This window comes from Dermacentor albipictus, chromosome 5 (genome assembly GCF_038994185.2).
Source record: "Dermacentor albipictus isolate Rhodes 1998 colony chromosome 5, USDA_Dalb.pri_finalv2, whole genome shotgun sequence".
In the NCBI taxonomy this organism is placed as follows: Eukaryota; Metazoa; Arthropoda; class Arachnida; order Ixodida; family Ixodidae; genus Dermacentor; species Dermacentor albipictus.
This window is the reverse complement of record NC_091825.1, coordinates 103,483,382-103,498,511: the sequence shown is the minus strand read 5'-3', so window position 1 is coordinate 103,498,511 and position 15,130 is coordinate 103,483,382. Positions and strand designations below refer to the sequence as shown.

At 41.6% G+C, this 15,130-nt stretch overlaps 1 protein-coding gene across 6 annotated transcripts in view; it reads left to right on the top strand.

The window, feature by feature from the left end:
• Tomosyn (syntaxin-binding protein tomosyn) overlaps window positions 1-15,130 on the top strand; it is a 58,952-nt gene that overhangs the window by 29,893 nt on the left and 13,929 nt on the right. For 2 of the 6 annotated variants that reach the window (XM_065437066.2, XM_065437064.2), the window contains 3 exons: window positions 248-363; window positions 7,513-7,663; window positions 11,596-11,691. In XM_065437066.2, the coding sequence (XP_065293138.1) occupies window positions 248-363; window positions 7,513-7,663; window positions 11,596-11,691 (363 nt within the window). Of the gene's footprint in view, window positions 1-247; window positions 364-6,941; window positions 6,952-7,512; window positions 7,664-11,595; window positions 11,692-15,130 lie in introns of all 6 variants that reach the window. The other 4 variants (XM_065437065.2, XM_065437069.2, XM_065437067.2 and 1 more) reach the window with 3 other exon arrangements.

The following is a 15,130-nucleotide window of genomic DNA, read 5'->3' as shown; positions in this document are numbered from 1 at the left end:
CCAAGAAATTTGCATCTGTCCACACCGAGGTGTCTTTTTGCTGTGGTATGGAACACTTCAAGTGTTTGCTGAGAGCCATTAATTAGGGAAATAATACTGCTGAATATGCATTGGGTGAGAACCGTAACACCCCTTGCTGTGACGCCACCAGAGCTTCTGCTTTCCTAGGGAACTTACTTTTGGTGACTGTTGAGAACTGTGCAGTAATAAGGCCACTTTCTCAGGGATGTGTCTGCATTGTCCACAGGTTCGTCTGACCCCTACCAAAGGATTGCCCGATCACCCAAACGGAATGCAATACTGCCTTCTTGTGACAACAACTCTGGTGAACAAGAACAATGCCGTTCTCCTAGTGCCGACCAGGTCAGGTCTTTGGCGCACTACTTTTGTTCACTTGAAAATTTTATTGCCTTGTTTTGCGGTAATGTGTGGATTATCTGGCTGGATTTTGCAAATTTAACTTAAGCTAGGGCTCACTTTAGAACCTGGCTTCTTATCAAAGTAGATTTTTTTTTGCCTGCCCCATTTTATAAGTCATGCTTGGTTGCTCGAGCTCTGAAACTGCGTTAAGATCTTGAGCCTACAGTATCCTCATGTGTTAAGTTCTATGTGAACAAACTGTGCTGTTGTTTCCCCTGCATAGCTTGAGCCATTATAAAAGAAGAAAGTGAAAAGCATTTTATTAAGTATTTAAGTGATGCTATGTATGATGCTATTGTTAACTAGTTGAGTAGTGGACACTAGCTGTTCTAACCACTGAGTAAACCATGGTCAGGGTGTGAAGCCAGATTTCTGTAGCTATGTGCCGTTTCAAAAATGCCGATATCAGTGTTTTTTTTTTGTGCCTTACAACTTTCTAATTTAAACCTATCATGTATGTCTGATGCTTGGAGGTTGATTAGCACTAACTGTCTGGCCCGTTATCAATCTTTAATTCAATTTGCATGTGACAGCCATCAACAATACTGCCTAAATTTGGCCCCTGCAGCATACATCAACTTATCCTATAACCTGGCTCAAACGATAGGACAATGTGTATTTGAAGTGTCCCAGCAGTGGCTGTCCGTAATGATTAGGCACTAGAATTTGAGACATTATTTTTGTTGGTCAAGATTTATAGCAGTGGTGGACATCAGAAATTATGTGAGGATCATGATAAGCTCGCTATTTAACTAAATTGCATTAACTTTTAATAAAGATTGATGATGTACAGTCCGATGACAGAATTGGTACTAGTCAGTATTTGAGGCATGCCTGCCTAACGGGAATCCTACTACAGTTGAACCCACTTATAACAGTATTCAAGTGCCACGAAAATTCCATTGTTATAACTGAAAATTGTTATAACTGGATTGCATAAAAAAAAGAAATCAAAATGGGGGATCGCATAGCTATTCCGAGGAAACTATAATGGCGGGGAGGCCAGTTCTCCTCCCCACCACCTTCCTCCATCTGACTTCTGATTGTGTTGACTCACTTAGCTGTTTAACTGTGCTTCTTGCGTGCTTCGATTTGGTATTGTTAACAAGCTGCGGCTGTCGGCATTGAAGAATGACACTGCTGTAACAACTGCAAACAGGGGTCACGGGCGGCAAGTGACATACGAGCTCCGCCGAGGCATCGCTTTGGTGGCCCCAAAAGGTGCTTTTTGAAAAATGCGAGAAGGTTGCCACGGCAGCATCTCAGCTTGAGAAATCCAGAAGAACTGCTGAGACGAGATCGCCACAAGTATCTCGCCATGTACTTCCCGCTGGCTTGCACAAGAAAACCGCATGTCCGTCAGCCTTGCTTGCTTTACGCGAAGCTTGCCGACATCCTTCTCCAAGGCATCCAGGTGCTCCACGTAGTGAAGTGGAAGGTCCCTCTTGAAAACAAGCCCATGAGGGGACAGAATCACCTGCAGGACGTCCCACGGAGAGAATGTTGAGGCAGCCTGCCCTACCGCATCAGCGCTGCCGTTGTGGCCATCACTGTCGCTATCCGATGCAAGCACTTTCATGACGATCGCCTCATCGGTTAGAAACACTTCGTTTCCAAATCTGTAGCAGTGCAATTTCTTTTCACCGGCGACGTCGTGCATTGCCGATGATCAGTGTGTGGATCAGCCATGTTACGTTTCGGCGGCTAGTTGAACGAGGCTGATAAGCTAGGTGGCCAGGAACGACTTTGATGCAACGAACAAAGATAAGCACGAGCAACTTAATCAGCATAATTGCGCAGAATGAGGGCCCAGCGATCAATCTGGGAGCAGCGCCGAGAGCATTGTCGGCGCAGTTTGGGCAATCCATTCGTGTTTCGGAAGGTGGCGCGGTGCAGAGCTATGGGCACAGCCCATCCGTGTTCGGAGGGGTGTAAAGGGCGACGGCAGAGAAGGCTGGTGCGTCTCTCATGGAGAGAAGCACACGGTGGCTGTTGGGGTGGGGGGCGATCATGCAGCGGCTCACATATCACTTTTTTTTTCTTTTCAAGGATTTCGCATTCCATTACCTTTTGGCATGGGCACCCAGCAGCCAGACTTCATCGTTATAACCGATAATGCGGCATGGGGACATCGCAGTAAGCGAGTTATTTCTCCATAGAAAACATACAAAAGTTGACGGTGCAGCAGCTTTTCATTGTTGTAACCGATATATTGTTAAAACCGGTATCGTTATAAGTGGGTTCGACTGCAGTAGTTTCGAGGTATTGCTCCCCAATGTTTGCTATTAAATAAGTTGGTGTCTTGCATAATTTTATCCCACAATGTGGAAGCAGTATTTCTTCGCAAATTATTAAGCAGAATGCCAGCACTTTTCTCCTCAAGTCTGGCATTATGGATTTTTCAAAACTTTTGCTAGTCTCTTGTCCCCTATTATGTGGGCATGTCTAAGCACTGACTGGTCGCAATCTTATAATTGCACTGGGTTCTATAAAGCAATTTCTTCAAAAGTCGATCGATAAGTATAAGATATTTAAAGAGTGATCGAGTGATTATCATATGACCTCTGGTATCTACCAATGTGAATTGTGTGTAGAAAAACCAGGCTATTCTTTTTTACTCCGGTATGTTTAAGAATTGCCTAACGTTGTTGCTGAAACACTTCATATGTAGAACTGTGTACTGAATGGCTTTCTGCATGCCGTTGCTGCTGTGTGTTGTGCATCTTTCACAACCTGCAAGCTGGCTTCCCCATACAGTGCGGGTGTCCACAACATATGAGCAATGACTAAGCATTCCTGAAATGTTGCATTGGCATTTCATATCAATAAATTTTCTGTGGAGTGTGTACGTTATTACCAATGTGCCGTACACTGTGTGAAAAAAGCTGACATTTGTGCTGCTAAATGGGATGAAAGTCCAGCTTATTGTACAGCTTGCATCATATTTTTGTGCAGGGATGGGCTGTCTTGGACTCTGCTGTTTGTATTACAGCAATAGCTGTTATGTGCTCTTCCCAGCACTGGGTTTCTTTTGGAAACTTTTCTCGCACGAAAGGGACTAATACATAACAATATAAAATAAGTCTGTGATATCAGATTTTCGGTAAAGCTTTAGAAACAAAAGCTTACCATTCCTTTTATCCACTAGTAGTCCACCACTTTGCACATAGTTTTCAAATTTTCCGTTGTTCTTGTGTAAAGCCTTTCATCATTTCGCTGGCGTATATGTCAGCTCGAGGACATCTTCCCGTTGTGGGGGGATAAGCAGGGCTGCTTTGTTACACTTGCGCCGCGTGGAGAGGCTGGCTTGCTGTGGTGTGTGGAAGGTGCCTGCTGTTTGATTGCACTGGCTTTTTATGGTTTCTCACAAGCTCTGTTAAACACACTCAAGCTTTTTTGGAAACAGTTTTGTCGCGAAGCTGTGCTGCATAATTGTGGTTCTTAATGTATGTGACATTTGTTTATAAGACAGCTTAAATACTCGGCAGGAATTTCCAGTGGAACAAGGAATGAAAGTAGGGCTGCTTCATTCTTGCTTTAAGCTCTGTGTAAAGTTGTGTCAATTCTTAATTTTTGGTTTGTGCACTGCTGGCTTATTTATTTTAATTATTGTGCTAACAGGTAAGGATTAATTCATGCTCTTTATTCCACTGGACATTCCTTGAAGAGACCCTGATGTGGTTTGAGGTAAATGAAAAGTATGCGCAGTCAAAAATAAGCTCGTACTACTTATATATATATATATATATATATATATATATATATATATATATATATATATATATATATATATATATATATATATATATATATATATATATATTCAGAAGATTTTGGCACCTCATAGAGGTGCCGGCTAGTTTTTGTGCTCCTTATGGTATTTACAGTTAGTGACATCACAAAAGCAGTCATTCGAAGTTGGTTAAAGAGAGTACTGATTTGGGTGAGTTGGAACTGCAAATCTATGGAAGGCTTCAGCACAGAATTACGCAAATATGCAGGTGTGAAAAAATATGGAGCACTCGCTGTCTTTCGGCTAACTTTCTCACAAACATGCACAGATGTGCCGCGCACAAATGTGTGCATCTTTTAAAAATAAAGTAAGCTGAAAGACAGCACTCAGTCTACCGTTCTTTAAATCCCCACGTGACTGTCATTTTGAGCTGGAAGTCTGCCATGGGTTCAGAGTTCTACTGAAAGTTTTATAAGCCTTGCACATGCTTTTTACACTGTTCAGTGCTGAGTTCAGTACCACGTTGAGTGAGCTCGTTTAACAACAGCTTTAGAAACTATATCAGGGTCCACTGATAGGCCAGACTGTTGTCAAGCATGCATTAGTGGAGGTTCTGAAAGCAAAGCATGACATTCCGCCTCACATGCCTCGGGAGCAGAAAAGCAACTTTAGTGAGCGGCACTTGTGACAGCTGCACACACGACATGCTTTGAATGAATAATGAGAATGCCATTGCTGCCATGTCACGAGCTGTTGCACGCAGAACCTCTGCTTAAACAAGTGCATGGCTTTCGGTGTTGTCCCTAATCTGTAAACTGTGGCCTTCTCCCTTGCTCCCGCAACCTTTATTTTAGAATTCGGCTGCCCATAACATCAATGTGCTTGCCTGCAGTGCTGTAGCTACATGTGGTTCTTACCCTGGTTCGAGAAATTGCCATATTTGCACTAGTATAGTTCCTTTAAAAACAACTGTCTGGTCTAAATGTTGCCCTCTCAATACATTAGGAAACTGTCCTAAGTAGAACTGAAAGCAAAACCTATCTAAGCCCTACTTGGGACAGGGCCAGTGTAGCCTGCACGTGAAACCAATTCTGGCCCATTGTCAGACCAATGTTAATCTATTGCTGGACCAATGTCTAATATCACTTAGTACTTGCCTTACATTGGTCTGGTGTAGGGCCTACATAGCACCTGCTTCCTGCAATACTTGGGATGCTACAAATGTAACATATGTCTTCCTTTTTCAATGCCCTTGGCTTAAACACCATGCACCTAAGATGGGAAAGAAGGCCAACCAATAACTGTCCTTAGTATATTGTTGAACTTCTTTACATATTTGGTACGCACAGTCTTGCAAAAATGCAATGGTGAGAACTTGGCAATGCTGGCCGAATTCATTTCCTGGGTAGCAGGGCTAATAAGGAGCGAAGCGACACAAACTAATAGAATGAGCAATTATCTTACGGGCACTTACCTTCCAAGTGCCTGTGCTTGCGAATTCAGTTTTTCCAAGCTCATGGCTGTGTTGTCGAACCATGGGTCACATTCGTTGTTTGAATATATTAGAATTGTAGTAATGTATTTGCTCAGTGCTTAGGAAATAAAGTCAGTGCCCTTGTTAAGTTTATGGTTATGCTACACACATGCAAATATGCAACTTTTTTGGGCCCGAACATTGATATGTTGAGGTACAACTGTTGTTCTGTGAGGGGGGGTAAAGCAGCTCTCTGTTTGACGGGTAAAGTAAGTGAAATGTGAAATCAAATGTTTCATTGCATACATTTTTGCCCGTATCTATGGGAGCTCTGTTTTGCTAGGTGATTCGAAGAGACATGCAGCCACCAATGTTGGGCAAGTGTGGCTTTGGTGTTGCTCGAGCTAACCTGAATGCTTCAGTGCATTCACTGCATTTGGAAGGGCATGAATTTCTCAATTACAGAGGAAGTTGTGGCCAACTTGCTCAGTGAAATGGCAAGAAAAAGCCTCTGGCCCACTTTTTTTAAGGCGTCACCCTATCTTATGCAGTCTTCCACTGTTGTCGTTAACATGTGATGGTGAGAGTTATGGTGAGAGTTATGCTTAGAGTTATGCTTAGAGTTATGCTGAGATTGAACAGAACATGCAGTATATGTGTGGTAAACTGCTATTGAAATCTTCAAGGCACATTTGAACTCAATGTATAGCTTCAGTGACGTAGAAAAAATAAATAAAATAGGCCTCTGTAAGTACAAGTGCATTGGAAGGCTAACAAATCGTTATACTCAAACAGCCTTTATTTACTCTTTAAACAATCATCACTCTTAGAATATTTAAGGCATTTGTTCCATTACAAATAGCAGCTTGTAAAACTGTATTAATAGGGGCCGTAGAATTGAGGTAAAAAATGTGGCACTGCTTCAATACTCCTCTTGAATACTTCGTTTTCTTCACAAACTATTTTTGGCAACGCTATCAGCTGAAGGCCTTCGAGGCTACGTATAACAAAACTTCGTCATTTCTGACCAAGCTTGTGCAAGTTACACTCACCGCTCTTTTCTTTCCCTTGTGCTGTGACCCACAGTGGAGAGTTCACATGCGTGTGCATTGCCTTGCCGGCACCTGTTCCGTGCTCCGTGTGCCTCATTTTTTTTTCTCCTCTGCCCACTTCCCTCGCCATCACCTCATGCCCACTCATCTTTTGTCACATCACCCTCACATCACCTTAACCACTACTACCACCACCACCACACCACCACTGGTTCCTGACTGTCCCGTGCTAATTGTGCCCTCCTGTATTGGCTGGGAGCAGAGGTCTATAGGTAGGTGGCACCTGCTTTCAGAACCTTGAGACAAAGACAGCATTTGTGAGTTTGTATAAACCATGCGTTAGGTGAAGCAGCACAAGGTTTCGAAGGTGTAATGATGTGGCGTGCGAAGGCAGAAAGCATTCAAGACACGGATCTTATTTATATTAGATGGCTTTCTCCTCTTCAAGAATTACGTTCTGAGGAATTATATTATCACTGGTGCACCAGTCAGGTTTGTAGCATCAGATAAGGAATAACCTAAGGCAGCACTGGTGAAATTGTTACTGTAATACAGTGCCTGTGACCTAGCACCGGCAGACTTTGCCAAAAATGGATAAGCTGGCACTGAAAGAAACCCCTCTCAGTATTACCTTAAGCACAGGAATCGTTTTAGCACCATTTGAATTAACTCGTTCTGCATTGCATCACATGAGTTAGAAATGTAACCATGTGCCTTGATCTGTGTCCTGAAGCGCTTGTTGTGCTTGACGCACCCTAACAGACTGCAATGCCATCGTAGGGGATGGGTGGCTGTGTTTCTGACTGGTGACGTTTGTCCTCCTCCTTCCTCAGATTAATGGTCTTTGCAATAGTGGCACGGTTGCAGCCCAGCCAACTCACTCTAAGCGGCAAGCAGACTCCCGCCGCAATAAGTCACGCAAACTTCAGAAACTTCCCAACTTGGTTTCCACTGAGGAACCACCATGTTTCAACACTTTACCAGGTGGCTGAAGAGTTCGGCTTCTATTTTTTTTTTACCCTCTCTCGCTTTCTATCTGTGGTGCCTTCTTGGCAAAGTCTTTTATGTGGTGCAGGCTTGGTGCAGGTTTGGTGCTTTGTGCAAGTGCGTAGCCTGTGTAACTGATTCGCCGTGCATAAAGTGGGTGCGTGATGTGATGGTAGGGCTACAAAACTCATGGTAGCCTTTTTGTATTATTAATAAAAAAAGTGATATAGAAATAGCTGCGTGGTATTGTGCAGCCTTGTCTAGTGATGGTTACTGGTGCATCTCATTAGCTGTATTAAACACTGTACAGGGTGTCCCGTTTAATGCAAAACAAGTTTTAAAAAATAAAGCAAAGCAAAGTTCTTTGTGTGGGTGAAATCAATTGTGTGCTGGCAACCTCTTGGAGAAGCTTCTGATATTTTGTTTATGTCTTGTGTTTAATAAAAGAGTGAATAATACTGATTATTTATTTACGTATTTCAACATACTGCAGCCTCAAAGGGCTATTGCAAAAGTTGTGATACAAAGATTGCAAAGATAGAAACAAGATACAATGCAATATCAACCATTAACAACATATTAGGAGACTTGAGAGCTGGTAATAAAGATCAGGCATGACCAGGTAAAGTGTTCCAATATTCTATAGCATGTTAAAAAAACAAAAAACTATTTAAGTGCTTCAGTGTGGTGAGGAAAAGAAAATATATTCAACTCATGATAGTACCTATAGTCGGGCACAACTTTAGAAAAAAGGGGCGTTTACTCCTCCAAGCCAGATGCACATGAGCCTCCACCAATGGGCGTGCAGTCTAGACTTGATGTCACAAGCCGGACGGCCGGTGACATCTTCGATGGAGAAGATGGCCGCCCATGCTTCGAACTGGGCTGAATTGCATCAGTCATGTGCGTCTGCCTGTCATCAGAGTGAATTCCCAAACTGTTTCTGGTGGCCTATCATGTCGGAAATATTATTGCGATATTACGATGCACCATTTGTGCTGCGTGTGGTTATTCTGAGCCGTGATGCGGCGACGAAAGATTGCAGCAAGCATCGCTGATGCTTCGCTATGTGAAGTGGCAAGACTCTGGGACTGCAAAAAAAAAAAAAAAAAAAGGAAAGAAAGAAAGTTAGAAGGAATGAAACAAAAAAAAACTATCACATTCTTGAAAATACGTTTGTGAAAACACAATACCAAAAATATATAAATCTTATGCTATATAAAACCAATAGTATTTATTTAAAATTATGAATGAAGCATTTTTGTATCTTTCCTGCCTCGATCGTCTTCTCGCTACAGGTTTGTAATGGTTTCTATAAATGCATTGTTTCTTTAAGTACTTGTTAAATAGCAACTGATTCATTTTGAGATCTGAAAACAAGTAGTAAATGTGCTGTGTACATGTAAACCAGTGCAAAAGCCTTGCAGAGCTGCTCTTTCTTCTTTTGTCCCTTGCAATGAAGCTAAAAAGCAAACAACGTGTAGCGTTGTAGAAGGCACGGAGTTTTATTTTTCTCTAGCAATCCTGCATGTGCTGTAGCATTGCAGTCATGAGAGCGCTACCAAACCAGTCATCAAAATACAAAAGTCTTTGTTTATATAGAAAACTATGCGTTTTAGAAGCACGGTTTTTTGAGCGGGACTACTTTAGTCACGGAGACAATCGGCTGTCCTGCTTTGGTCATCCGGGCGGGGCCTCCCCTGTTTTCTAAAGTTGCACCCGACTACAGCGGGTGTAGGTTTAGCGGGTGTGGTGTAGTAGTTGCTGAGCAGATGAAATTATGGAGAGTTAGTAATCAAAGCACGAAAAAAAATTATTTAATGCGGCAACAGGGAGCAAGAGAGAAAAGCTGAAGAAAGATGGGAGCTACATGAACAATACATGTCGTGAATATACCAGCAACCTTATATTGACATTTTGGCCATAATAATTAGAGATAGTTATTTAATCAGTACTAAAAACTCTATTATTATGGACACAACAGATAGTGGAGGTTTGTCCAGGAGATTTTGCACAACATGCAGTTGGTTCCATCTACACCAAAGCCTTCTTCGCTTCTTGAAACTTGCTTCACGTTAGCTGGGACACCCAGTATGCATTGCATAATCATTTTTTAACTGTGCAGAGCCATATTAAGTACTGGCCTGTGCACACGCCCATAAAGTAACATGTCTGGCTAATAGCAACAACACATTGTTTCAGCTGTTGCATTAAGAGACAAGCAGATAATTTAATCCAGTTTCAATCATGAGATGAGAAAGAATATGCAAGATCAGTTGCCTAGCTGCTATTTCCTTGCTGCACAGCAGTATTGCACAGTTTGCAGATCAATTTTAATTTGTGCCTTGGTTCAAGCCAAGTTGGTAAGGAAAATTTTGTAGAATGCCTTTGCTAATACCCTGTCCAAAAGATTTAGTATTAATTGCAAAGACAGCTCTTTCCATGTAATTGCTTTGTTGCCTTGGAAGTCTTTTAGCAGCATGTAAGGGCTGTAGTTTCTTTTTTCCCCCTTTTAATAGTTACTTTATAGACTATAGATAGCCTAGGTTAAGCTGTTAAAACTACTATTAAGTGTTCTTTTCTTTTTTTTTAATTTCGACAACTTACATGTTGAACTACCTTCTAGAAGCAGAGATTAGTTCACAAGAACGATAAGTTAATGCGGAGATTAGCCAAAATTTCATTGGTAGTGTTTGCCTGCTTGTCCCTTTTTCACACTGATTCTTCTATAATAGCTTTGTTTAACATTGTCTAACTTAATATGCACCAGGAGGTTTTTACTATATTGAAATATTGTACTATGTTCACTTGAAAAGTAGTATTGACTTTTTGGAGATTCCAATACCAATAGCTTTTAGTTATATGTCTGAGCATGCTAATGGTTGCCCGTTTATGCTCCACAAGGCTAGGTTGCAATGCCAGCTTTAATGTATCCTAAAGGACAAATGGCAGTTTGAGTGCTATGAAGCTTTCACATTTTGAGATAGCCATTCATTGCTTTAAATATGCACCCGGGAGCAGAAGTTAGAATACCTTAAAGCTTGTGCTTTGCACATAAAATATTTGTGTTGTACCTACTTTTGAGACTTGAGTTGTGCACATGTGTGTCTGTGATCCTTTCTGAGGCTTCCATGGCAAGGTAATTGTGTAGACGTGTGAAGTCATGGCGACAGGTCAAGAATGCAGGATAGGTGGTCCCGCACAATTGTGCTGTGCGAATTGCATGGTATGAAGTTAAACATGTTGTATCAACATGGCTTCAAAACACGAGTTTTAGCTTGAAGGTGAGGCCTTTCCCAAGTTCTGCCATTATCAGCAGGAAGCGTAATGGGGAAGGAAACTTATAGCACAAACGCACAAGTTTCAAGCAGTGATACTATAGCGATATGGGAAGGTTTGAAAAGGGTAGAATGATATAGAGCTGTGTTAGTCAGCTAGTAACTGACTTTGTCTGATGGCTGAAGAACCTGTTCACTTACCCTTCACCTCAATAGAACATGAATCGCAAGGTGCGCGCTGCAGCTGAAAAGATTCGCCATTGAAGGCCGAGTTAATAATTTTGAAGGCATGGGTATTGTCTTCACCTTGCAAACAGGCAACACTCCTCCCTCATTTACCCTAAAGAGAGGTCGTTAATGCCAAAAAAAGTCATGAGGAGTGGAGATGTGGGTAGCATTGGAGAGGAAAGGTGCGGGAGAATGTGATGAGGTAGTTTGCCACTACATGTGCAAGTTTTCCTTTTGAGAGGAACTTTCCACAGCATTCTTGACCTGTCATTGCCTATAGTTTTGTCTCATTTAGCTTTGCTATGGAGCATACTTTACACAGTTACACTTGTCTTCTGAGTTGTGTGAACTTGTGTTTTAATGAAACCAGTGTGTAGTGTGGCTTTTGTCAGGGGCCACTCGTAAGTGTTGCTTTTTTGTTAGGAAATCCTCAAACACCTAGAAATGAGCGGCAAGGTCTGAAGTCTCCCAGTGTCGCTTATCAGCGAGATGGTACGCCCCACTCGTTCTTGGTGCTGGGTATGGCCAGGCTTTTGGTGTGCTGCTTTCTCTGTGTCACCACCACCTACCCCCACGGCTGTGCTGACCCATAGTGCAGCGTTGCATTTTGGCCCTCCAGCTGTGAATGTTTTGTCTTGCATGGGCTTTCAGTGCATAACGGTCATAAAAAGTGTATTCTAAAGGAGTACTAGCATGGAATTTTCGACTTGTCACTGTTTTTCATTAAATGGAGGCCCAAATTCAGTAAGGTCCAGAGCAAATGAGCGCCTAAATATCCTTTTAATCCTAGAGAAATTACTTACTAGTGCCAGAGCTGCGTGTCAGCAAATTTTGCTTTATGTCGTAATGTCATAATGTCACTAAAATGATGATGATGCCAGGTCTGACATTTCAAGGAAAACTTTAACCATCACATTAAAATATCTTACAAGTAGGTCGCAGGCTTTATACATGCCAACTGTCACCCTTTTATGCACAAGGAGCACCTGGTAGAGTTTGACAACTTCGAGATTGTGTGTCAGTACTCCTTTTTAACATGGGGCTTGTGCTGTGCAGCAGTTCTTCATTTTCATTGCCACAAGTTTGTTTGACTGCCTCTGGTGTAATAATTTATTATATGCTTCAGCGTTAGTGCTCCTGGCACACGTTAGTGCTGGAAATTAAAATTAAGTTAACAAGCGAACTGCTACATGACGCAACTTCGAAATTCATCATTTCCCCCTTTTCTTTGTGTTGCATGTAGTCATCATTGAGTTAAGCTATCACAAATTTCAGGATATTTTTGATTGAGGGCTTCAGCTTTGTTAAGAACTAAGAAAAAGGGCCAGATGAATGCAAGTGTTGTAGAGGTTCATGTGAGTGCTAGGTGCTGATGTAAATGTGTTTTTGTTAGTAGTTTTTTTTTAGTAGAATTAGGACTAATCACACGTGCAGATCCATAGTGGCAGCTACTTTGGCCTTTTGCAAGATGTTTTTGTTTTTGTTTTGTTACATAAGTACTTCAGCTCATCTATACTAAACCAGTGGTCCTGTATAGACTTTTCAAGTACATTTGGAACAGCTGCAAAGTATTCAAGGCTCATAAATACATCTTTTGTTGTTGTTCAGGCAAAATGTTTGCTACCATAAAGAAATGCTTAGTCTTGCAACACTGTCAATGACATGCATCCTAAAAAAGAAAAAAAAGGAAACCTTCATTCACATCATCAGTGCATTAGATGCAATCCCTTAATGAACATGCCAGCACTGCATGTGTCATGTAACACGCACCCCCTGTACATGTCTAGCATAGCAGTAGATGTCCAAGTGTATTTATTGTTCGAGTTGTAATACGTTTGTTGGAGCTTTTGATGTTGTTAGGTCAGTAAATGGAGCTTTTGTGATGCTACGCATGTATTGTGCAGCGGCTGCTGGCCTTTGCCTATGTGAGCTGTGTGTGTTCATGATGACTTTTGCTGAATATATTTTGGAAATTTATTAACTTCATTTATTTATTTATTTGTTATTAATTAACTAATTTATTATTAATTAATGTATTATTATTAATTAATTGTTTATTTATTATAATGTGCGATCTCTTGGTAGCTTGAAATATCAGTTAAAGGAAGCCTACTGAGGTAACATGCTACCACAGTCTTCAAGAATCATAGCAATGGAGGACTCCCAAGTGCTTGTGTCGTCAACTTAATGTCTCCCGCCAGTGGGCATCAAAAGCTTAAATATTACAGGAAGTAACGTGTGCAAAAGGTGTGAGCTAGCCTCAGTGGGAGGTTGTCATCTAGCCATGTGCCATAACAGTTATGACACTGTGAAGTGTTCTACACCTAAATTTAAACCTCCTAGTGCAAAAGAAAAAAAGGGAGGCAATTGGACAGAATGGACTTACATTAGCACTAAAACTGTCTTCTGTATTTTTGCATGTTAACCTTTTAAAACTTGATATGTTTAAACATGTATTGCATCAACAAGGTGAAACTCAACATTTATTAAGTTTTACATGTAGTTCTCAGGCTGTGAGCGACAAGTGTTCGTTCATTATCCCATACATATTGAACTGCTCATGCTAAGGAGAATTTGCACCAGCGGTGCTTATCTTGTCCCCAAACCATAATCATCATCTATCTTTTAATTTAATTTCATTTTCATTTATTTACTCTCAAGGCAGTATAGGCATTACAGAGAGGAGTGGCAATAGAAAAAAAAAAGGCTAATGAGGCAGCGCATGGTCACAGATAGCCAGCTTGGACACATGATCTGTGATAGTGACGTTGGAGGCGGGAAGGCGATCCTAGTCTTGACTTGTTTTCGGGGTGAAGGCTTCGAGGTATACATTGCATTTACACTGAGGCACCCCAACCTTCTTTCGATGATCAATATGGAATGACAAATGGCTCAGAGGTGAAAAAATGTCATTTTTAGGTCATTATTAGTGTAGTATAATTTATGAAACAGGCATAAGCGGGAAATTTGACGTCTAGTAGAAAGGAGAGGTAGGTCAAGCTTTTGCTTCATGCGAGAAATGTTGGCTCAGCGATAGTAATTAGAGAGGATAAACCTAACTGAGCTGTTTTGAACCGATTCTAAGGACTGTGTTAGCGAGCTAGTGTATGGGTCCATACATGCCTTTCCTTCCTTTAATGCTGTGAGCTTAGTGTTTCCAGGTCCTGAACAGCATGTCTGTTATAAGCATGGCATAGCATTCTTGACGAGAAAGTAACGAACAGAGTTTTCAAGAAATGGAAGCACGGGGGAGACAGATGACGATTATTGCTTAGGGATATGATACAGGTTTGTCCATAAAGTAATGAGATTGCCTGCTGCATGGTGCTGCAGTCGCCAGTAGTGCGCTCCCCAAAGGCAGGATTGGTGGGGGGGGGTTTAAGCTAAGTAATGCACTGGGTGGCAGTTGCATCTGATGTGGCGCAAAAGCTGTTTTCGCGTTTTTGTTGCAGCAGAAAATATCAAAAATGGAGCATTCGCTGCAGTAGCGATACACGATTAAATTTTGTTTTCACGTGGGCAAAACCGCTTCCAAGACGCCAGCCTTGGTTAAGGGGGCTTGCAAAGATGACGCCCTTTCAAGGGCCCAGGTTTTCTGGTGGTTCAGTGAGATCAATAAAGGACACGAGGCTGTTGAAGACATGGGGCGATCTGGATGTCCTTCAACGAGTGGTTTGGACAAAAATGTGGCCAAAGTAAGAAATCTTCTGGACTGTGACCGTCGTTTTGAGTATCAGATTAATCCCCGAAGGCCTTAACATGTGCAAAATAACAGTTCACAATATTATTTCTGAGAATTTTAATGTGCGGAAGGTTTGTTCAAAATTGGTGCCAGAACTGTTGAGTGATGAACAAAAACAACGAGTTAACATTTCCCATGAGATGTTGGTGCAGCTAGAAAGTGAATGGGACTTTTTAGACGGTGAAAAATCATGGGTGTTCCAGTACGACCCCAAAA